The 23,759-nt window shown below is 42.7% G+C and overlaps 1 protein-coding gene across 1 annotated transcript in view; it reads left to right on the forward strand.

Moving 5' to 3' along the window:
- Positions 1–23,759, forward strand: part of NARS2 (asparaginyl-tRNA synthetase 2, mitochondrial) — a 51,405-nt gene that overhangs the window by 16,000 nt on the left and 11,646 nt on the right. The window contains exons 6-9 of the mRNA XM_048933796.1: positions 1,493–1,593; positions 14,694–14,826; positions 22,025–22,123; positions 22,742–22,779. Coding sequence (XP_048789753.1) covers positions 1,493–1,593; positions 14,694–14,826; positions 22,025–22,123; positions 22,742–22,779 — 371 coding nt within the window. The remainder of the gene's footprint in view (positions 1–1,492; positions 1,594–14,693; positions 14,827–22,024; positions 22,124–22,741; positions 22,780–23,759) is intronic.

A 23,759-nucleotide genomic window follows, 5' to 3' on the forward strand; every position in this document is an offset into this window, starting at 1 on the left:
AAGGTTGATACACTGCTGTCACTCTTTTGAATGTTGCTGAGCAAATTGTCCCTCATGGAATCACAGAATGGCTTGGAAGGGAGCTCAAAGATCTTCAAGCTCCAACCCCCTGCCACAGGCAGGGCCACCAACCTACACATTTAATCCTAGATCAGAGCCCCATCCAACCTACCTTGAACATCTCCGGGGACGGGGCATCCACAGCCTCTCTGGGCAGCTGTTCCAGCACCTCACCGCTCTCTCTGTAAAGAACTTCCCCCTGACATCCAGCCTAAATCTTCCCTCCTTCAAATTAAAACCATTTTCCCTTGTCTTGCTATTATCTACCCTTGCAAAGAATTGACTCCGCTCCTGTTTGTAGGCTCCTTTTAGGTACTAAAAGGCTGCAATGAGGTCACCCTGCAGCCTCCTCTTCTCCAGGCTGGACGAGCCCATCTCCCTCAGCCTGTCTTCATAGGGGAGCTGCTCAACAGATGATCCAGTTTGTACACTTTTCATGGTGTGTTTTTATTTCCTATAAACACGGTACATCATTTCTCCACCTTCTCCCAAGTTCCTGGATGGGCAGAGCCTTTAGCTACGATATGTTTTACTCTGCCTTGGAGCTAAAACCTAGAGGCGATCCTAGAGAATCTGATCTTCCACCGCCTGTATTCTCTGATTTGCTTTTTAAATGGTGCAGATGTCCTTCTTGTCACTTTATTTTCCTTTGCTTTATCATCTCCTTCTTTTCTGCAATACCGTTTCTGTTTCAACTCACCCATACTTAAATACATACGTTACATAGTTGTTTACTTAGTAGAATTCAGAGCTCCTGATGTATATATCCAACATACGAGGGCAAGAGTGAGAAGGGAAGAGTCATGAATTTTTTTAGTTGGTAAGAACTCTCCACTGCCCTTGAAAGGTTTTGGGCTGATGGTCAAACCCTGTGAAGCTGTGTCACTTCAGCGAGTTGCTTCTCTGCAGCTGAACTGATAAAACTAATTGTTCTGCATCTAATTTACAATCCCTGTCATTCTGAGAAATATCTGAAAGAACTGTTTGTTTTTCCTCTGTGTTGACATGTCTAAACTTTCTTGGTGATGCAGGTGGAATGTGCAACACTTCACTTGTTCTGTTAGTTGTGATACCTCCAACCCACATCTTCATAAATCACTGAAAGTGGAAGTGGGGAGCTGTGCTGTTTCCAGCTTAGAGTTTGACTTTTTACTATGCAGCCACTTCAGGTGCTTCAAAGCCCTGCAAAGAGAAGTCTCCGAGAGTACTTTATCATGTGGGTTATTTTTGTTCTCCTGTCTTTTGTTTGAATTGTTTATAGAGCCTCTTAGTTGTCTGAGCAAAGATGGGTAACATCATCTACAACTGTTGGGTTCCTTCTCAGAGGTGTTTGGGTGGACTGTGATGTAAGTTGTTAGGAGGGAAAAAAAAAAAAGAAATGGGGTGCTTTATTCAAACACTGATAGACCAACTGTGGATTTTTTATTTGCAGACATCACAGGAGGCAAAAGAATCTGTGGAAAAGAACCACTTCTTTGATGTGCCCACCTTCCTTACAGTTTCTGGCCAGCTCCATTTGGAAGCAATGGCAGGGTGAGCAAAACTACACGTTTTTGGTTTGATCTGTGATATCCTTTCATTTGGCAGTTGTGCCCCATTGTTACCCATTAGATATCTGCAACGTGCACCAGAAAGAAAATGAGCAGCAGTGCCTGGATGATGATGTGAAAGGTCAATGTATGTAGGTGAAAGAAGCTGAACTTTTGGTTCTGGACTGTGAACTAGATTTTGTTGCTACGTATCTGGTGTGGATTGGGAATACTGGATGCATCCTTATAGGAATGACAAGAGGTTTTTAATCAACAGTTGTAATATCTTAAATGTCTGTTTGTTGTTCTTCACATTTACTGTGTCTCAGAAATTCTTTTTAACTTGAGCAATCACATTACTTTCTTCTTTTTTTCTTTTCATTCCAACCTACATTTGTGTCTACAGTCTTTCTGTTGTGTTTCTTCCCCCTGCCAGTTTTCAATTCTCATGTTTCATCGCTTTCACACTTAATGCTATGTTCAGTCTGGCCACCAAAGTGATCACAATTGAATAGTTAATACTGACTTTAATTCAAAAATCTAAAAATCCCTAAGCTTTTGATATTAATGTTTCACTGAGACTGCAAGGGGTGAAAGTGTCATAATCTGTCAGAGACACATTTGTGTTTGTTGAGGGAATGTTATGCTCATCTACACCAAATTCTCCAAGTAAATTAAAATAGTTTGTCAAGCAGAAGGAGTCAGAAAGCAAAGTTCTCTGAACACTTAAAATGTGGGTTATCCTCAGATGTGGTGCTTCAGCCAAGTTGCTGTCAGCCAGCTGAATTGCTGGTAAAGCCTATCACAGGTCACGTAGGTCTGTGTCTTTTTCTCAGTTGCTGAGGGGGTTTGACATGCACTTACAGGGGATACAGAGCTCTTTCTGAAGTGATTAGTTACTGTTAGGTAACTAATTAGATGCAAGTCTCCTGAAAACGAGAGGAATAAAACCCTAGCTTTAGAAAACATGGTTAGAAGTTGAACAGCCTGCCTTTTCGTGTAGACTCTGAATATTTCTGACAGTCACAGCGTAAGTTGTTGTCCACGCCATTCCAGTGTTGAGAACCAAATCATAAATGTTTAGCTGCTTTCTGTTTAATCAGTGTTGCAGAGTGCATTTGACTGCTGGTAAGTAAATAGTTGCAGTGAAGTTGTTAAAGTTTTGCCTGCAAATAAAAATAGCAATTTCTTCAGAAATCTGTTTTCTGCCTTGTTTATTCTGTCTGTGAGACTGTATCTCAGACCACCTAGACAGCTGGGATCTGCTAAAATACTCAAGCCAGAGGTTCTCAATGGACAGGATGTTTTTGACTTGCTCTCATGTGGTGCCCTGGCTGTTGTGACAGAAGCACAGGTCACTTGGCAGCCAAAGGCTGATGCGTCATCTCAGACATTATCTGAGGCAAGATAATGAGGTTTGTTTAACCATAGAGTTTTGCATCCCTGAAAGAAGATGGGATGACATCCACTCGTACGTGTCAGACTTAATTGGCTTTCATGCCTTGTGACCTTTATTGAAAGACGTAATTCCACGAATCAAATAAGTGCAAAGAAAAGTATGGATTGTAATGATTAACTTGAAATACAATCTCGCCCTCGTACATCAGTCTGTTCCCTTTAAATAGTACACAGCCTGCCCTGGGATTGAGCAGAAGGCTCAATTGGGCAGATGCAGGACCTGTCTGCTAACTATTTTTTCCATTGCTGTCATTCACGTGCACCTTGCTCTGCAAAGATGGGCAAAAAAAATCAATGCTCTTCTGAATGCAGTACATTGTATTACAGCTTTGTGTTCTTGTTTGACAGTAGCATGCTGTTCTTACAGGCATTTAAATGGATCCAGTGCTGTCTAAATTTAGATAAGTGGTTTTTGTTCGTAATGGGGCATAGCTGCTCTGTGAACCCACTCTTCGTGTTTTTATTTTATTTAGTGGGTTTTTGAGGCCTAGAACTCAAGTGCTTTGCATCCCTTCAGCCTTCAAAAATAGATCATGCTCTTCTAGATGCAGAAATGTGATGCTTTGCTGTGGAATTGGGATATTAGCTATCTTAAAGCTGGGAAACCCTTCAGGTACTGAGAAGATCTTTATTTCTGGTTTCTTGTGTGAAGAAAGTTGGATATTAGTCTGTGATAGGATTCTTACACAATCAAATAATTCAAGTGCATAGTAGTAACGAAATCTGCTTGGCAAACAAACTTGTTCTCATGATGCTTTCAAAGCATGAAAACGCCAGTCCTTTTCCCAAAAGTGGAAATACATTGGTCCTCTTAGTAAACAAAGCAGTCAAAACAGTGTAGAATTATGTGTTTTAGATTTGATCCAATGAAATTTACCCTTTCTGTCAGTTGTGTTTTAACCGAATTTATTTTTCTTTGTGCCCCAAAAATGAACTATTCTTCAGTAATTCCCTTTTGCTTATATAAGTGTTGACTTGCATCAGTCATACCATTTTCAGGAACAACTGGTCTATGAGAATCTGCGAGAATCTCATGAGACTAAGGTAGAAATATTTGGGAGACAGACCTTCCTCATCTGATCTTGGCTTGTTTCCTGCTCTGACTTGCTGTGGGAAATGGAAGTGCAGAGGCAGATCCTGAGCAAATCCATTACAAACCAGGGGTGGTGCAAGACAGGTATGAGAGGAATTTTTCCATGGGGTTTTCTAGGGGACAGAAAGTCAACTGGGCAGACAGTCATGTTTGCATGGAGCTTGCTTTTAGCTTTTCAGAGCTCATGAGCAGGCTGCAAGCTGTGGTTGGAAAAGTCTGGGCAGGGGCCGTATGGGAAGACTTACCAGATGTGTCTGGATCCAAGCCTTCTGCTGTCCTTGCTGAGAGTTCATTTGCAGTCTGTGGGGTGTCACTGTTAGGACATGATGTCTGTGTTGTCCAGAGACCTGGGCTCTATTTTACAGTGTGCTATTTCTGATGATGGAAGTAGAGCAGTTGAGCAGTTATGACTTAGGAGTTTTGAATCTTTGTCTCTGAAGAAAAAGGAGAAAAGAGGAGTTCCTGTATTTATTGACTATCTACTAAGCTGTGTGTGCTTGTTATTGAAAGCAAGGTCAGAGGAGTTCGTCTTGTCTCTCGGCGTGACACCAATGGCCTAGTTGGCACAACTTCTCATTTCATTTGTAGTGACGGCATCTAGGTTGACTGCTCAGCGTGTCTGAATCACTGTCAGCTGCTATAAATCTAGAGGCTGACTGAGGTCTCCAAAAAAAGTCTTCATTCAGTAATACAGCTCTGTAGCCTTCTAAATCCTAAATGAGTCAGTAAACACTGTGGGTAGAGGTTTGTAGGACTGTGTGCGCCCCAATATCTGGTTTAAAATGTCACTGGTTAGCTGTGAGGTCACTGGTCCTTGTGGTATTTCCTCCAACCCTCCTGTGAGCATAAAGGCCCTTTTGGGGATTTGAACTAGGCTGGAGGGTCTGTGAGAGTTGATGATTCAAAGTCATGCTGCAGACAGCCAAAACCAACTGTTGCCAAGAAGTAAAGCTCACTGGGCTTATTTACTCATTTATTTCTCCTTTCGCCCATCTGAACTTCCCACAAGATCTACCTGCTCCTCTCTTTTCAGCCTTGTTGCTAATAGCTTACATCATTGTTTTGCTCTGGTTGTCCTGGCCTCTCATTCCATGTCAGGCACTGTCTGTTCTGCCTTTTGCATCATTAGTTTCACTGGAGCTGCTCTTGTAGATAACTCTGGAGCCTATCCCTTCCCTAAATCACAGAAGTTTTCTCTTTTCTCGCCCTCCCTAGCTCTATTTCTTCCCTCTCTTCAGTCCCCCAATAGGCTTCTCATCTCCTATTAATCTCATGTTTTCCTACAAATGAGCAAAAAGCTTAGGTGCAACATTCTAGGAGCCTGCTAATACCTGCATAGAGGTTGTCGAGAAGACAGTCACAGAATCTTTGCAGTGGTGAGTGACAGAATGGCAGGAGAAAATGGGCATAGGTAGCAGTGAGAACTTCTGAATATTTACAGGGGAAAAAGTTCATGAAGAGATCAGTCAAGCATCAGAGAAGATTACTGAGGGAGCTTGTGCAGTTTGTATCCTCAGAGGTTTTCTAAGACAAGAGCTGGAGAAAGCCCAGATAACCCTGTTCTAATCTTCTTGCTGACCCTGCTTTGAGCAGCAGGTTGGGCTAGCAACCTCTCAAAATCCCTGCCAGCTTGAATTGTTCTGCCATTCTAAGTTTATTCTTGACTTCTTTCCCATTTCTGTCTTTGCTGATCTCATGCACAGAACCATCTGAATGAACCATCTCTAGTTCAGCATCTCTCCCTAGCACTTGTATTTTTCTGCCTAAACTACATTCTCAGCCTTTTGCACTGACATCTGCCTGTTAATGTCTAATTATCAAACTTGGTTTAGTTGAAACATAATTGATTTTGCTCTCATCTCCTTAAGCACATCCTCTTGGTTTCTAAGAGATTGTGGATTTTACTGGTTTCCTTCTAATTCCAGATATTATCTGCAATCATGCAACTGGCTTTTCTGGTTTTAGAGAGACTCTAAAAAAAATCTCTGTCATTCAGACCATGTTAGCTGTGTCTACCCTGAGTTTGCAGAGAGCTAAAAGCGTGAATTTCCTGTTGGTTTCAGAAGAATGCACAGATTTCATTTCACTGCTTTTCAAAGCAGTGGTGAAAGAGAGCTGTCTGTTTGGATTGATGTTCAAGAAGATATTGCAGAGCTGCACAAAGATGCGTGTGAGGCCTTCTTCTGTAAAAGTGGCTTTTCTTCTGGCAGTCTGGCAAATGCAGCCTTAAAATTTGACTCTGAAATGACTTGATAATTATGGAAAAAATTGCATTGACCTCAAGCAAATATTTGCTCTACATTGTACTATTTCAAATACTTTCAGATGCAGCTGCAAGAATGATGTCCAGTTGTATAGCATTCCTGTTGCTAAAAATTAACAAATAGAAGTGTAATTATTTATATTGGATCCCTAAAAAAATCTCTGACATTTCTTGTGCAACAGTTGAGTCTGACTCACAACACAGACTCTTATAATTAGCACGCTAACTTCCATTAATTAAGCTGCCACTTAACTGGAGCTATAAAAAGCATCTGTGACATGTCTGGTTTTAATCAATTACTGCATGCTTCAGCCTGGTACATGACTGCAGCAGTTAACGACTTTGTATCACTGGGAAGCCCAGTTCAAAAGCTCTGTGGAGTGCCTGGGGCTGCTTGGCTGGTTGGGGCTTTACATAGATACCCACTTGGTCTTTTCTACATCTTCACATTTTTGGGAGAGGAAGCAAAGGGAATGTGCTGACCGTACCCATCCATACATGTAGGGCTGAGTGTAGTCCCAGCAATGTCTTGAACTGTGCTCTTTACTTTCTCATGTGGCTGTAAAACATGTGCAGGTAGAGTCAGAACAGGTTTTATGTTGATCTGGTGAAAAGTATCATCATCCAAAACTCCAGGTCCTCCTAGCTAAGCAAAGGTAAGCTATTCTGTGTCTCTCCTAAATCCTTTACCCTTTCTTGTCATCCCTGTTCAAAGCACTAGTAGATGCTTCAGGATCCAGGTCAGCAGATCTAAACGTCCAGACTTGTCTAGGGCCTCATACAGCTTCAAGTGTGCCAAGCCAAACCTTCATGTCTGATGAAGGGAAGGATCTGTGGCTTTGTGAGTTGTGACAGGGCCATTACAGCCATCTCCATGTCCCATTGTAGCCACATTCATGGTGGTTTCCATAAACTTGTTCTTTGTGAGAGAGGCAAGCAAGAGGCTGCGGGTGCTCTGTGCTGCAGCTTACCTGATGCACAGTTGCTGATGTGGCAAACTTGATTGCTTTGAAGGGGATAAACATAGTGGTCTTTTCCAACCTTGATGATTCTAAGTTAATTCTAAGTCTCCCACAGTATTCTCCTGGAGAAGCTGGCTGCCCATGACTTGGACAGATAAAAGAGCTGGCTGGCAGGCCAGAGAGGGTGGTGATGAATGGAGTTAAGTCCAGTTGGCAACCAATGATGAACCAGTGGTGTTCCCCAGGGGTTGGTATTCTGACCTGTTCTGTTCAGTATCTTGATTGCTGACCTGGATGAGGGCATTGAGTGCACCCTCAGTAGGTTTGGAAATGACACCAAGTTGGCAGGACATGTCAATCTGCCTGGGAGGTAGGAAGGCCCTACAGAGAGACGTGGACGGACTGGATTGCTAGACTGAGACCAATAGGATGAACTTTGACATGACCAAGTGATCCTGCACTTAGGCCACAACAACCCTAGGCATTGTTACAGGTGTGGGGCAGAGTGGAAGAAGGGGGTTGTTTGGTCTGGGGAAGAGGTGGCCTTATTGCTCTTGTTGACCTTATTTAACAATGGGACGAGAGGGAATGGCCTCAAGTTGTGTCAGGGGAGATTCAGGTTGGATGTTAGGAAAAATTTCTTCTCTGAAGGAGTGGTCAGCTTCTGGAATGGGCTGCCTGTGAAGGTGGTGGAGTTACCATCCCTAGAGGTGTTCAAGAAGCATATAGATGTTGCACTGAGGGGCGTAGTTTAGTGAGGAAATACTGGTGATTGGTGTACAGTTGGACTGGATGATCTTGAGGTCTTTTCCCACCTTGGTGATTCTATGATTCTGTGATAATCTAGTCCAGCCATCAACCCATCATCTCCATGCCCACTAAATCACATCCCTCATGGCACATATCCACGGGTCCTTGAGCACCTCCAGGGATGGGACTCCACCACTTCCTTGGACAGCCTGTCCCAGTGCACTACTGCTCTTTTGGAGAAGAGATTTTTCTTAATATCTAGCCTGAATATGCCTTGTGTTCCAGCAGCTCCTGCTTCCCAGGGTGGCTTTATGGCCCAGGAAATGGCTGCAGTATTAGGCATTAAGGCAGGCAGCTCCATCTCCTTTTGCTCCTTTTGCAGTTATTGCACCGAGGTAGAATATATAGAGATGGATATTTTATAATCAACTAGAGTGTGTTGCATTGAATATAACCTTTTAAAACTATACTTAAAATAATTATTTACTTATCACTGTAGATCTCGGGGCCTTGCAAATTTTAAACAGCCTCACCCAAACTTTCAAGTGGGGCTCCAACTATGCTACTCTTTATGCAATGGTGCACCCACCAATGTGGTTTTGGGCTGCCATTCATATTTGTGGAGCTGGGAGAGCCAGTGTCCATTTGAAAAAAAGCTGACAAAAAAAAAATCCTTCTTAAAGTTATTAAAATGCAGCTTATGGAGAACATGTGATTTTTCCACTCTGGAAGAAAAAGGATTTATCACAGTTGCTTTCTTTTTTTCTTTTTTTTCTCCCATGGTGGTAATGTATTTTTATTGCTTAGAGTTGGAGTCACTGGAATGAATAAATTTTGAAAGAGACCTTTGGACCTTGCTTTATTTAAATGCATGATACATTTTGTATCACTTCTTTGTGGAAGTTCTCTTTTATCTGGGGCATGGAAAATTATTTGAATAAATGCTGAAGTGCTTTGGTGGCTCTCATCAGCCCATCTCGAGTTATCATTGCTAATTGGTTGCTTTATTGACTCAAATTAGAAATCATAATAACAGAATTAAAACAAAACAAGAATCCAAAGAGAATAAAGTACTACAGAGACTCATAAAAGGGCAGAGGGCACATGCTGATGAGATCTTTGAGCCTCGAGCAGAAGAGGTTGTATGGCTCCAAATAACTCTTTGTGTCTCCCCTGTTCTCCTGCCACCTGTAAACTCACAATAGGAAGCCTAGGTGTGCAGTGAGGCTTCATAAGGAAAGTGTGGGGTGCTTTACCAGATAGTTGGAGAGTATGGATCACATTGCTATTCATTCATTTGTGCCTGGATCTTTGTCAAGCAGAGATGGGTGGCCTGGAGAGGAGCCTTGCTGCTGAAGCCAGAGAATATGATGTGGTTGGGGAGAAGCTGCTGGTAGGACTCTGCCCTTTGGAAGTCACAGCAAGGGAAACTGCTGCGTTGCTGCTGGCTGGCTGGGGTGGAAGTCTGGCACTTCCCAATCCCCGTCTGGGAACTTAGACAATATAATTTTTTTTAATATGTGTGTTTATTTTTGACTGCCTACAGAAGGAAATACAGTCCCATCTTGTCACAGCATGAATTGGAACCGGAGCACTCAGCATCTCAGCTCTGCTGCCCAGGCCTGAGCCTCACAGGCTGCTGTAAAAGGCCCTGTCAAGATGCAGCTTTTCCTCACGGGCAGGTGGAAGTGACACATTCTGTGAGGAATCCTTTAAAACTCCTTTTTCTGCTTCTTTTTCTAGATAAAATGCATGTCTCCTCTCGCTGACTTTTCAGCAAAACCATGAACATTTTGATTGCACAAAATCCAAACCACCAAACAACAGTCATGGGAATGTTAGTTTTACATTGAGGTTAAAAAACAGATACTTCTGTCCAACTCTTAGGTTTCTCTTTAACATAGTCCACTCAGATCAAAGATGTAAAACACTGTCCCACAACCACAGGTTCTTCAAACTGCTGAGCACCTATACCTACCTTCCCAGCATCTTTAGGAGCTCAGTGTTTCCAGCCCCTCTGAAAACAAGAAGCTGGAGATATTGGATTGATAGGTTTGAATGGTCATGTTTGTGCATACAGCTTCTTGTATTGGGCCACAACATCTTTCAACATACATATTTCAACATGCCTGAATATCCCAGTTGTGTTTGGGTCAAGCGTTGCAGCCAAGTGATGGCTCCTGGCAGCAGAGCAAATCTGCTCATCAGCTTGCTTTAGTGATTTCTTCCCTTTCCAAAGGAAAGGACAGTGTAGTTGACAAAGCTGCACTCCTGATCTTTACGGTCACCTTGCTCTTCTCTCTCCTCCTCTGCTGATGTTACATGTTGTTTTACCCTTCAAGTACAACCTATTGCTTCTAGATTTTCTTGCAATCAGGATTTTAATGTATATCAAGGGGTGGGTCCTGTGGAAGAATACGAGGTGGAATACATTGTTTTGAAGGGTCATTCACTGTGGCCAAAGATAAGAATTGGCACAAATCACCTTCCAGCTGAATTCCTGCCCATAGACCTGGTATGTCATTGCTGTATTCTGGGTTAAGCAGGCACCTGTAGTATTTTGGGATGAGAATGAGAGCTCTGAAGAAATAAACAGCTGCACGCTGGTGTGGTTTAGTGCTTAGCCCTGAGTCACAACAACCAGCTTCTGTCTCCAGCTGTGTCACCAGTGTGTGGTGTGACCTTGGCATAGGCTGTAAGCTGACTGTGCAGGAATTGCATCTTTTTGATTAATTGCCTTGCTCAGAGTTAGATCCCCTTGGTTCGACAGCACAAATAAGTCTTTATTACTGCAGTAACAGCATGAAGTCCTGGCTCAGAAAAAGCAGCTCAATCCACTTCTGGCTTGGGAACCATCAGCACAATTAATTATATTTGAATTGCAGTGTAAAAATTGCCAGGAAGGCAGAGATGCTCAGGCCCACAAACATTGTGTGAGTTTAATTAAAAGGACAATTTCAAGCAGCTTTGGGCACAGATACTTTATACTTCTCCGTTGATTTCTATCAGTGCTTTACTAATGAATTATCAACCAGTTTGAATGAAATGAGTTTTCATTCTGCATGCTGTAAAGTTCTTTGCATGGGAGACAAGACTGTAGATTGTTTTAGTAATGTGTAAGCTTGCAGGAGGAAGAAGTTTCTCCCTTCCTGGATATTTTACAGGTGGAGATCACAAACACAGCCTCCCCTAGGTGTCTTTCAGTGCAGAGGAGGGCAGTACTCCAGCAGTGCACCCAAGCAGTGATTTCTGCTTTCAGAGGGACTCCTGTGAGCCTGCACCTTGAAGATACCTGAGCTCTTGGCTGGATTGCAAGCTCAGCTTTCTGCAGGATGGGGCCCTGTATTTTGTTGGGGAATGCAGTGGGTATTCTCTTGGCCTCCTGCTTAAATTCTCAGGCATGCCCAGGAAACTGTATAGGGAATATACTGTCCCAGAAGGGGAGCGATTAATTAAGCAACTCTGTGCTACCTTCTTGTTTTTAACCCCAGCAGCATCTGGGAACTGAATAAATGCACTCGGACTTGCTGACCAGAGAGCTCTGATCTGGAGCTCTGGGTCAAGTTGGCTGCAAAGGGAATCATTTCAAAACCTCTCTTCTGTACTGTTATAGCAGATGAAAGGACAGCTAGCATTCCAGACATTATACTGCTCTGCCTGTAGTGGATAAAGCAAAGGGCTCAACAGATTGTTGTTCATTTTGTTGTTGTTGTTGTTTTGGTTTTTTTTTTTTTACCTAGGCACATTTTGGAGTCTGAGCCAATATTTTCAAGCCATTTTTAAATGCTGGAGAAAATCTCGCAGAGGTTTGGGAATGTAAATGATATTGGCATAGGAGATACAGCCCTGGACTGAGGCTCCATTGTGCTAGGTGTCAAATGCATACAGAACAAATGCATACAGAACAAAATGCCCTTGGTACCGTAACATTGAAGCAGAACCAGCTCCAGTGTCTGCTTTCTAATGTATTTATACATGCTCGGTATGATACTGCAGACATGCAGCTGAAGAACAATTTGAGGTGAGATTTGTACAGCCTGCATTTGTGTAAAGTCTTACATCCTTATTGTTGCTGTTGTTGAGCACCTTGAATAGTCCATGAAGCTTCAGGGCTGATGTTTTTTATCCATGTAGGTGCTACTCTGTGTACTTGTCCCAGATTGGTCCCAGCAGGGTGGCTTGAGCTGAGAAGAAGCTGGAATCAGTGTTCTGAGAGAGCTGTTCTGTACTTGTCCTCCCCAAAATGTCTGGCACAGAGAGGCTTTATTCTAGCAGTGCAAAATCCATCTGTGGCTGTGAAGTGTTTGACCACACTTGACATCTTGGAGCAATAGTTGTTCTTATTTTTTATTTTTTCAGATGGCCTGCAGTCAGCGAGCCCCTTGGAAGATAAATAACTAGCCATCATGTTTGAGCTGCTGTCGAGTAAGAAATAAGGACAGTTCAGAGTACTCACAATAGTCTTTATTGCTGGAGTCTGTAATCTGCTACAATGTCCTGCACCAAATTACATGTCAGTGATTTGTGCCTTGAGAAATGTGTGTCTAGCTCCTGCTTCCCACTGCAGGCCAGCCTCTGTGTCCTGTGAAGCTCCATAGCAAGTTTTTGACCAGCTCAGCCTTAAGCATTAAACCATTTTGGCCGAGTGAGTCATTGTTTTATGTTTGTTGTTTGTATTGCTATAGCAGTTGAGACTTTTAAGCTTTGGATCCAAGACCTTGTTGTGCCAGGTGCTGTAGGAACATGGAGAGGAAAAAAAAAAGTGGTGTGAGGAAGAACATGCATTTCTCTAGAACCTGAGACAACAGATGGCTCCAGATGGGAGAGGACAAGGAACCGATGAGGTAATACTGACCAGTGTTGTGAGCAATGGTGTTGGAATATCACTTATCCAAACATCACTGAGGTTTTTATAGGCACTGTAGCATAGGACAGTTTGAAGGAGGACGATCAAGGCAGGGCAGAAGTTCACAATAATGTCCTATCAAGCACAGGGGAAAGAAGCATGCTGAAAGGGATCCTGGATAAAAGGATTTGCTGCAAAATCTGGTGTTAGCAGCAGAGATGTTGTGGTCATGTATGGAGTCAGAGCTCAGGAGCGGGAGCTGTGGTTTCTGAAAGCAGACAAACTGTATTTGTTTGAATGGAGAAAGCACAGCCAGTAGGGAGAATAAGCCTACAGGCAGGCTGTGTACTTGAAATCTTGGCCAGGAACTGTTTTCTAATGTGTATACAACTAACAGCTCAAGGAAGAAGAAAGTGCTGCTGTTTTTGATCATAGCATTTATCTGTCATGTGATATGAGAGAACAGATGAGTGAACCAAAACATGCATGCGTCTTTGTTTGCCACACAGATGCCTCCTTAAAGGGTATAGGAAAAACATAGCTTTTTGGTAGCATTTTTTTGTTTAAATTTCAATTTAAAAATTTAATTTGTGCAAAAATCCCTAGTAAACATCCTCACTGAGCAGAAAGCTTGCAGAAGATACAAGTCAAATGCCAAACCCTGCAGATAACACACATCCTTTCATGGGTGTTAAACTGTGCCTGATCTCCACTGATTGTGTCCTTTTTCCCCTAAACATTGTCAACTCTTAAAAATAATGACAAATTAGTTGTGTACTGAAGGGACCTGCTGCCCAGTCCATGTTTTTTTTCTGAAACAGCTCTATCTCTACCCTATTCGTGGTTTGCCTCCCCTGCAGTGTGGCAGAAAAGACAGCTGCCATGGGATCTGATGGGGGAGCAGAAGATGTCCAGGAGCCCACCTTCTTGTAGCCTGCAGTATAAAAACGTTGCTTGGAGTGCAATTTCCCCACAGTTAAAGTAAGATTTGAAAGGAGCATTGCTCTTTGTTAAGAAGAATTTTTAGGAAGGGATCATCAAAAAGGCCTTGTATCCTTTGTCGTGCAACTCAGCGTGGCTGGAGGGGAGACACTTAGGCTTCCCAGAAGGTTGCTGGAGGAAAAACTTCATAATAGGAAATGCACTGATTGCGTCAGTGTAAGATGCTATCCCAGATGTGTTCTGTAGGAACTGCATTTAGCTGAACCATTCTCAGCTGGTTGGAAGGAGCTCCATCCATTCTCCTAAAAGGCCTTTCAGGGATAAACTTTAATCCTGTCACTGCGAGCTGTACAGCATACATTCATCCTGCTAACACCAGTCCTATAGCATCAGCAGCAGGACTCTCTCTTCTCTGCTGTGCTTTGGGATGTCATAGCACCTAGAGATGTCAGACCTTGCAGTGTGAAGAGGTATGGATGAGGGGAGCGTGGCTGGTGTCTTCGTGCTTCTCCCTTCACCTGGTACTGCAGAATGGACCGTGGGTGTAAATGTTGTTCAGTGAAAACTGCACAGGGTTTATGCAACCTTGCTTAGTCATAGGGCTGCGGATAACCCCCCTTCCCACCACACTGAAGGAATGTAGCTGCAACGTACACAGTAGCATCATTAAGCTGGTCAAAGGTAAAATGGAAGCGTGAGTATTTCTAGATCCTGCAAGAAAAGTGAGCTTGTGGATAGGGTTTTTTTGCTTGTTTTGTTGGGCCTGACCTAGCTGGTTCTTGCCTTTCAGGGCCTTTACTCGTGTGTTCACCTTTGGCCCCACATTTCGAGCTGAGAACTCACAGAGTCGCCGGCACCTGGCAGAGTTCTACATGGTGGAGGCTGAGCTGTCCTTCACTGAAAGCCTCCAAGACATCATGCAGGTAGGCACCTCCAAGGGTTTATGCAGAACCAGTGTCCAAACTTCCTCCTCCCTCAGCTGTGCTTCCTGCCCTCACCTTGAGGTCACAGCTTCTCTCTCCGTGCGTGAGCCAAGGAGGGGTTGCACAGGCACATCCCAAGGTTCAGGGTTTGATCAGCAGAGTTGGGGCCACCGAAGGGATTGGGAAGGGAAGGTATAAGAAAGAACAGAGGGAAAAGCAGAAATTTCCTCTGAATGGGAGGCTGCGTACAGCCAGAAGATGGATAAATGCATGTGACTGGTGCTAATGAAAGTGGCACTCTCCTCTTCAAAGCCTTCTGCATCTCTCCAGTGAATCTGAGCAGTATTTACGCAGTGGGCCCCTTGTTATGCTCTTTGAAAAGAGTTCCTTGAAAACTGCATTGAAATCAAAAGTAGAAACAACTGCTGACTTACACTACTCACTGAGACTTTAGTACAGACTGAAATCCCTACAGTAGCTAGCTTTATATATTCCAGGTTAGATCTCTTAATCACATGATGGATGCTTATGCATCTCACTACTTTCAGCATATGAGCCATTTTGTACTCAGTAGGACTTGTGAGCAAATATCCACAAATGCTCTCATATAGCAGATGAGCTCCTCGGAAGGCTGTTGAGGAAATATCCTTATTAATATAATTAAAGCTTGAAGCCCTGGTTATGCATGCATGAAGTAACATCCAAGTCATGTTTTTTTTCATCCTGAATCATGTGCAGTCTTCAGAGTTGGTCTGACCTAACAGCAAAACTGAATTCCAGTCTGGAGAAGAGAAGGCTCCTGGGAGACCTTGTTGTAGCCTTTCAGTAGTTAAAGGGTGCTCATTAACAGCAGGGAGACCGACTTTTTTAATGGTCTGATAGTGACAAGGGGGAATGGTTTTAAACTAAAAGAGGAGAGATTTAGGTTAGATGCAAGGAGGAACTTCTTTACACAGAGTGTGGTAATGCGCTGGCTCAGGCTGCCCTGATTGCTGTGGGTGCCCCAGCCCTGGAGGTGCTCAAGACCAGCCTGCTTTAGAGTGTGCCAGCTCTGCTGACAGGAAGAGATTGGAACTGGGTGTTCATTCATCCCTACCTGCTGTAGGGAACCTGCTTTGGCAGGGGGGTTGGACTCGATGATCTCTGGAGGTCCCTTCCAACCCCTACAATTCTGTGATTCTGTGATTAAGGACCCTTACAACCCAAGCCATTCTGTGGTTTTGTCCTGTACAGAACTGTGCTGTTGCTTTATCTTGTATGTCTCGTTGGCACTGGGCTGTGCAGAATGACCCACTGGGAATCTCTGTGCTCCATTAACAATAACCCAATCTTTCTTTTCTCTTGTTTGTTTTCTCCAAAATGCCTTAGTATACTCTTAGAATATAACATACATGTCTGTTTCCACCCTACTTAGAATCACAGAATCATAGAATGGATTCTAAAGGACCACAATGATCATCCAGTTCCAACTCCCCTGCTGTGTGCAGGGTCACCAACCACCAGACCAGGCTGCCCAGAGCCACATCCAGCCTGGCCTTGAATGCCTCCAGGGATGGGGCATCCACAACTTCCTTGGGCAACCTGTTCCAGTGCTTCACCACCCTCTGTGTGAAAAACTTCCTCCTAATATCTAATCTAAACCTCTCCTTGTCCTATCACTATCCACCCTTGTAAACAGTCATATCCCTTCCTGTTTATACGCTCCCTTCAAATATTGGAAGGCCACAATGAAGGCCTCCCTGGAGCCTTCTCTTCTCCAACCTAAACAAGCCCTGTTCCCTCAGCCTTTCCATTTCTTAAGGTAATTAGGTGCTGATTGAACCCTTCGCTGGTTTTGTCATACAATAAGCAAGTTCTTCTGCAAAGTGGTCTTTAAGCCTTTGAACACAGCACGAACATGTACTGTTGCAGTGAGAACTCGGCTTCAAAACTATATATGGCCAGTAGGCTTCAGATAATTAGATTTGAGAACTGTCTTGGAATGCGTAGGACCTTCGCTTTGTAGGAAAAGAAAGAATTCCTTCCTTGGCTTATTTTTTATTGCTGCTAAACATCTTACAAAGTCTCAGCTTGTTCTCTCCTTTTTCTTTTGCCTCAAAGTCTATGAGAATCATCCTTTCTTATACCAGAAATTATCCTAACAGTAATGGTTTTGCATTCCCCATAGCAAGTCCACATTGCAACATGTGCTTACTTTAGTGAAGTTCTCACTTGCAGAAGTGGAGTTCCTGTTTTGTTTATTTTTAGATCATTGGGCAATCTCTTTAAGAGAAAAACACCCACACTAAAACAAACAAAAAAGAAAAGACAGCTGCTGTAAAGTCTAAGTTAAGTTTCTTTTTCCCCATTTAATTGACCTAAATTCAGTGTTCTCTCACATATTTGCCCACTGGGCAGTTTGGCTGTTTGTCATCATCTGCAAGTTCTTTGTTTGGTGCAGAACACTCAGTTGAAAGCCTTGGGGGCTATTGACAAGAGTTAGCGTCTGAACTTTACCCTTAGATAAATAGCTGGATTGTTTAAAAATTATTTTTGAAATTGGCATTCAAGATTTGGAATGAATACCTCTAACTTTAGCAAGTTGGGGTGCTGGGAATGCTCAGCTTCTTCAGGGACGTCTTGAAGTATTTGCTTATACACCATTAAAAGGTACAGAAAAACCTCGCTACAAAGAAACGCATGTTTACCATTCTCTGATGAGGCTTCAGATTTTTGCTCCCAAAGAAAAGCAGCTCTCTTTACAAAATAAAAGGAAGAACAATATTTAATAACAAAGGCGCATGTACTTAGGAGCAAAGGGCCTTTTTTCCCCACTGTAATTGCACAGAGCAATGCTCAGTTATTCCTAAATTAGTAACCCAGTTCTTATGAAGTCTTAAGTGCCTTGATCACACAGTCTAAATTTCTGCTTTGTGCCAAGATGTGTTTTAGTGCTCCAAATAAACTTAAACTCTTGTAATACTGGTTTCACAATACTTTCTATGGAAAGTCCCACTATGCTCAGTGTTTGGTGCCACACTGTGTGCTGAGTGTTTGGGTGATACTATTACAATTTAGAGTACTGGGTGTATGCAAGAGTTTCTATGGAGAGGCCTTTGTGGCCACTTCCCAAAAGAGTCTAATCAAGAGGTTGAGTCAAACTGCCCCAAGGCACTCCTCCTCCAAAGCGAGTGAGAGAGAATGAGAGTTAGAGGGTCAAGTTAGAAGGTGGAAGAGGTCCAGCTTGTATTGAAGTGTCTGGTCTCACCAGTCACCTCTCTTCCAGTTCCCAAATGAGAAATCCAAGATCTCTTCTTATCTGTGCTCTGGGATGCCTGCTGCCATCTTTTCCCATTCTATTCAGTGCTGCGTCCATCGTGTCTGTAGGTTTCTGTTTTTCCTTTCTGCTGTCTTGACAGTGAAGTGGATTTTGAAGGGTCCCACTTTACTCGTGGAGCCTCAAAGAGCTCATGTGATGCCATCATCATTGAATTATATCAAACGTGCATACAAAACCATGCTAAAATAACATTATTTAGACTGTAAAGATAGGAAATGCCAGGAGGAAAAATTTTTTAGGACACTTTGGGAAGTCTATGCATAGTGATAGTCTTAATAAAATTGGGTCTTGTAAAATTGGATCTTAAAACCACTGTCTCTCACTGCCAAAGATGGAAGATATAATTTAACACTGTATTTGTGCTCTGTTCTGGGTGCAGAAATGTCATCTTCCTCTGGTTATGTACTTCATCAAAACATTCATTGCTACAGCCCAGTGACATGAAGTATTGTTATCTGCCTTTTATAGAAAGGAATTCAGGCACAAAATGAAATCAGTAGTAGCACTGATTTTGGGCACCAGTTGGAGGCTGTATCTTCAGGGTGATAGTTTCCCTTTCTAAAGTGGCATCCAACTGTCATAGCTGAACCTTTTTCTGTTTCCTGGGTTCCATCAGCAGTTACTGTTTAAGTTCTATGGTCAGAGAAGCAGTGGTCCAACAGACAAGTCTCCTTCCTTCCATAACAACAGCATCTCCGCAGGGTGGGACTAGTCTAAGAAAACCAGTACATGACCATGTAATTATGAACAGTGGGCAAGAATGCTCACTTGGAGCTGCATGCAAGATCTTCTGAAGTTCCTAACTGAAGTGAGCGATCTCACGTTTCTAATGCTTCTCTTCTACAAACTTGTTTGGAGAACTAATAGGTTAAAAAATGATCAGTATATCATAGCAGATGTGAAAAGGATATCCCTTGCAAGGTGCTACAGTCCTCATAAATGCTTTCTTTGCTATTGAAGTTCAGCTTGCTTTCCAAAGTGATGATTTTTCAAGACTGGTGAGGGCAGCAACACTGTACAGGTATATTTTGCCTTTGCAGCAAGCGTACACTGAGCACAGGTGGAGCTTTTTTTTCACCAGGTGACAGTGAAGAGTGATCTTCAGCCTATAGAAATCTAGCTCTTGGGCTGTTCAGAATGTAGATGAGAGAGGAGTCTTCACAACAAGGTCAGCTGTGAGTCTGCCCTCTGTGTGTGTGTATACGTACATGCATGTGGTGTGTGTGAGAGCAAGCATGAGGGCAACAAATAACGATCAGGTTGATAAATGTATGTATATTAACTGTGATCTGCGTTTGCATCAATACTCACGGCCTGGGAAAATGTGGAAGCAAAAATCCTACTGTTACTGTGATTTTCTGGTAGTATGGTTGCATGACCTAATAAAAATCAGAGAGATGGTTGTTAAGTTCCACAACAGCACTGGGACAGGTCAGGACTGATGCTGCTGAACTTCTTTGAAAGGTGAGGATTAAGAGGAAAAGTGGGGAGAGGTGAGAGAAGAGAAATTTTTACCTCACCTACACTTCTACCAGCACATTTCCTGTATTTTCCTTGTGAAGCAAGCAAACAAACAGGCTTTTGAAATCAAGAGTCCCACCTCTAAGACAGATGGCCATCTGTGAGTCCTCTGCTGTTTCTCATGTATAAGCCTCCTATCAAACATGCTTAATGCAGGATATATTCACACACAACCACTTGATCTATCCCTCCAGCTCACGTGCTCCCTCAACTAGCAAGCCAGTGGCTACGGTTCTCCACTCACTTTTCATGCATCCTGCTTTCTAGTCCTTCATTATGTTATCTGCTTAAAGCCATAACTTCTGCATTGGAGCTTTTCTTTGCCTTTATTTTTCCTGTTCCCTGTTTGTGCCTGGTACACATTTGGCATAAATAAGAGTGGTGAGAAAGCCAATGCATGACCCACGTGTCTGCCTTCTTTGCCAGGATAAAACCTCACGCTCAAACCTGGAAATATTTCTCAGATTGTTTTTCCCATACCACCCACATCTTTTTTCCACAAGAGGAAACCGCTTATGTTGAATGCTGTGGGAACCTAATTGTTACTTTATCGCACAGCGAGGAAAAAAAAGTGCTAATGAAACAACATGCTTTTCTAAAAACAGATGATACTTTCATTTTCTAGAAAGAGGAAGCTTAATGTAAAATCCCTTTGTCTCTGCCTCGGTGAAACCAGATGAATTGCCAAGAAGTTCTCTAATTTCATTTGCATAAGCCTTTTTCTAGCTACTTTGAAAAAAGTTCAAAGCTGCGTGTTTGGTTATTTGCCAGCAGGAATGCTGGCTTTTCATTTCCTCTGCATTTGAGTACTAGTAGGGGTAAAATTGTTTATCTGCATATGATAATGCTGTGCCTTTATTTGGACCTTCCTTTTTTAGCATAGGGCTCTGACTGATGCAGAGTATGAAGGTTCTGAAGGAGCGAAGATGGTCTGTTAAACAAGCTTCTCCTGGCAGGTGGGATGCAGTGACTGTTCATCAGTCAGTGTTTCAAGCAGTTTAGAACAAGTGATCAAACATGAAAGTCTGAGCAAGATGCCTAAAAGCTAATCTTAGCTGTGTCAGTCACCGAGCTGCTTCTCCCTGTGTTTTGTTCCTCTTGCCCAGTATAAGGTTCCTTATGGGGCAGTGACTTGCTTCTTCCTCAGACCTGCTGACAGTAAGGTTCATCTTTTCACACTTTGCCTCCCCTGGGCTTAGCAGTGTGGAGAGCACACTGTTCATCTAGGTATCACGGGTGGATTCTTTGCTTTTGTCAGCTCTGCAGTTAATGACACAAATTGTTACGCTTACAGAAAACACAGAGACCTGCCAGGACTTCCAAAAGTGCTTTTTGTTGCAAAAACAAAACCACCTCCATCTCAGGCCAGGGTGATGAAATGCAGCCCAGCTGCATTGCTTGTTGCTTACAAAGGTGAGAATAAAGAAAGTGATTCTAAAGAAAAGTTGGGAGTGTCAGTTATCCACAGGTATCCCTGCTTTGTGCAGGCATGGGGCTACAAGTAGTTATGGGAACTCTCACTGGCCAGCATGACAGCGAGTGTTCTGGATAGACTGCTTTGCTTAACCAAGCATGAAACTGACTCTTACAGCAGGTTGATCAAAAAGCACTGAAATCCAGTGTGGGAGCTTTTTTTTTTTGTTAAGAATCAAAATAGCATTTGTTTCATTTAATTTCTTCATAGGTGAAGCCCTTTTTAATGGGTAAGTATATCAGTGTTGTTTAGATTACCCACAGTAGTTCAGGGGAATTAAAGCAGGTTGTTTTTTTGTCTCAGGCATCTCTGAATTGATGTGTACTCAGCTTTAGCTCACTGCTCATCTCTACAGATGTTCTCTTTGAGTTACTGTGCCGGGTCTCTCTAACTGGAATTTGTTGAATAGTCTGATTCCACACAGTGTGCATTTATTCTCTTCTCCTTTACTTCTATCTGTTGTGACAATAAAGCAGAAGGACAGAATTGCTCATTACAGGAAAGGCATCTCACTAGTGATTTATCTGGGACCAGTCACCACAAATGGTTGTATTGTGTTCATTTGTGGCTGACCTGGGCTGCTCGTTGTATATTTTAGTGTTTGGTTCTTGTTTTTTTTCCACTGGAAATAGTTGACTGAAGATACTAAGGCCATCAGCAGACACTGAGACTCAAAACCTGTAGCAGAAAAGCAAGTTCTAATCCACTTCAGCCAGTGAGCAAGCCTGCTAATTAGGAGCATTAGCAAGCTGGTACTCTCTTATGCAGTCTGACCATGCAAAAGCTCCTTTTGTACCCTTTGGTTGATGTGTACTGTGTTTTATTTATAGTCTGGGACGTCTAAGCAGTGTTAATTTTCCATGCACTTCTGTTTTCTCTGTTAGGTTATGGAACATCTTTTCAAGACAGCAACAAGCACTGTGTTCTCCAAATGCCCTCGTGATGTTGAGCTTTTTCATAAATATGTAGCTCCTGCACAGAAGGTAATAAATGTGACAGGAAAGAGCTGCAACACTTTTATGCATTTGGGGGGGCTCTTGACAATAGAGAGGCTTGATTTTATTGTGTTCTCCTGTTAATCATAGAATCATAGAATGGCCTGGGTTGAAAAGGAGCACAATGCTCATCCAGCTCCAAGCCCCTGCTGTGTGCAGGTCACCAGCCACCAGACCAGGCTGCCCAGAGCCACATCCAGCCTGGCCTTGAATGCCTTCAGGGATGGGGCATCCACAGCCTCCTTGGGCAACCTGTTCCAGTGCTTCACCACCCTCTGTGTGAAAAACTCCCTCCTAAAATCTAACCTAAACCTCCCTTGTCTCGGTTTAAAACCTTAGGAACCTTAAGCCTGACCTTAAGTTATTTTTCAGACCAACACAGGGAGGACTCACAACTTTCTGTAGGTGTTGGCATTTGTGGTGGAGCTTTAGCTGTCACATCACCTTTTAGTACAGAATGACATGAAGTGGATTTTGACATATATTTAGAGCACAACACAGATCTGTAAATGGGAACTTGGAGGGGGCGGTAACTTTTGTCTTTATTCTGGACCTGTGAACTCTTAGGAGTAGCTTTACCATTTTGTTTTTCTTGTTTTGAACAAGGGCAGGTTGGAACAAATGCTGAAGAACAAATTTGTAATGTGAGTATTTTAATTTCAAAATGAACTGGAGGAGGGAGGCCTTTTGGGAAAAGCATTCCTATTTTGTGTGTATATATATATATATGTATATATATATATATATATATTTCCCCCAACTCAATTCTTCTGAATTAATATGATGTCACCTAAAGAGCATGAACTTAAATTTCCCTTGTTCTGTTCCCTAGCTGCCCTTTCACTCCTGCATGAGACTGACATCGAATCTACTGTCCTTTCACTTTTGCTTACTTAGACAGGATTGTCTTTCTACCAAGGCATCCTCTTTCCAGCATGCACCTGATGAGTTGGTTTCGCTCTCCTCTGTTTCAGCTTTGGTGCTTGCTCTGTTTTCCCTCACATTTTCATACAATCATAAAATCATTTGAGTTGGAATGGACTTTTAAAGGCCATCCAACCCAACTCCCTTGCAATGAACAGGGGCATCTCCAGTTTGATCAAATGCTCAGAGCCCCATCCAGTCGGACCTCGAGTGTCTCCAGGGATAAGGAATCCAGCACCTCTCTGAATAACAGGTCCCTTTTTATAAAAATATTTTTGACAGAAAAACAAATTGGGTTTTAAAATATTTCCAATTACTTATAATTGTATAAGTTGCACATACTTATAATATGTGCAACTCATATTTTTTCAGTTTCTGTGTCCTAAAGAACTGAAAGATTTTTGTTTCTTTCCTTGCTGCTCAGAATATCTCCTCTCCTCTTCTCTTGCCAGTCTCTACAGATAGTGGTGCTCTCTCTTCATCCAACAGAATATTTCAGTTACTCAGCCCAGCACTGGTTTTCCTGTTAAGCAGCTCAGCTTCTTTTTGCATCAAGATCATGAAAGATGCTCCTTGTGCATCTTATTTGCACAGACACCACAGAGGGCTTCTGTGAAGTGAATCTTTCTCCCCATTTTGATCCTTCTCTCTTTGTACCTAACTTATATTTCCAGGAGGACAGAGTTACTCTCAGCTTCTC

This window comes from Lagopus muta, chromosome 1 (assembly GCF_023343835.1).
Source record: "Lagopus muta isolate bLagMut1 chromosome 1, bLagMut1 primary, whole genome shotgun sequence".
NCBI lineage: Eukaryota > Metazoa > Chordata > Aves > Galliformes > Phasianidae > Lagopus > Lagopus muta.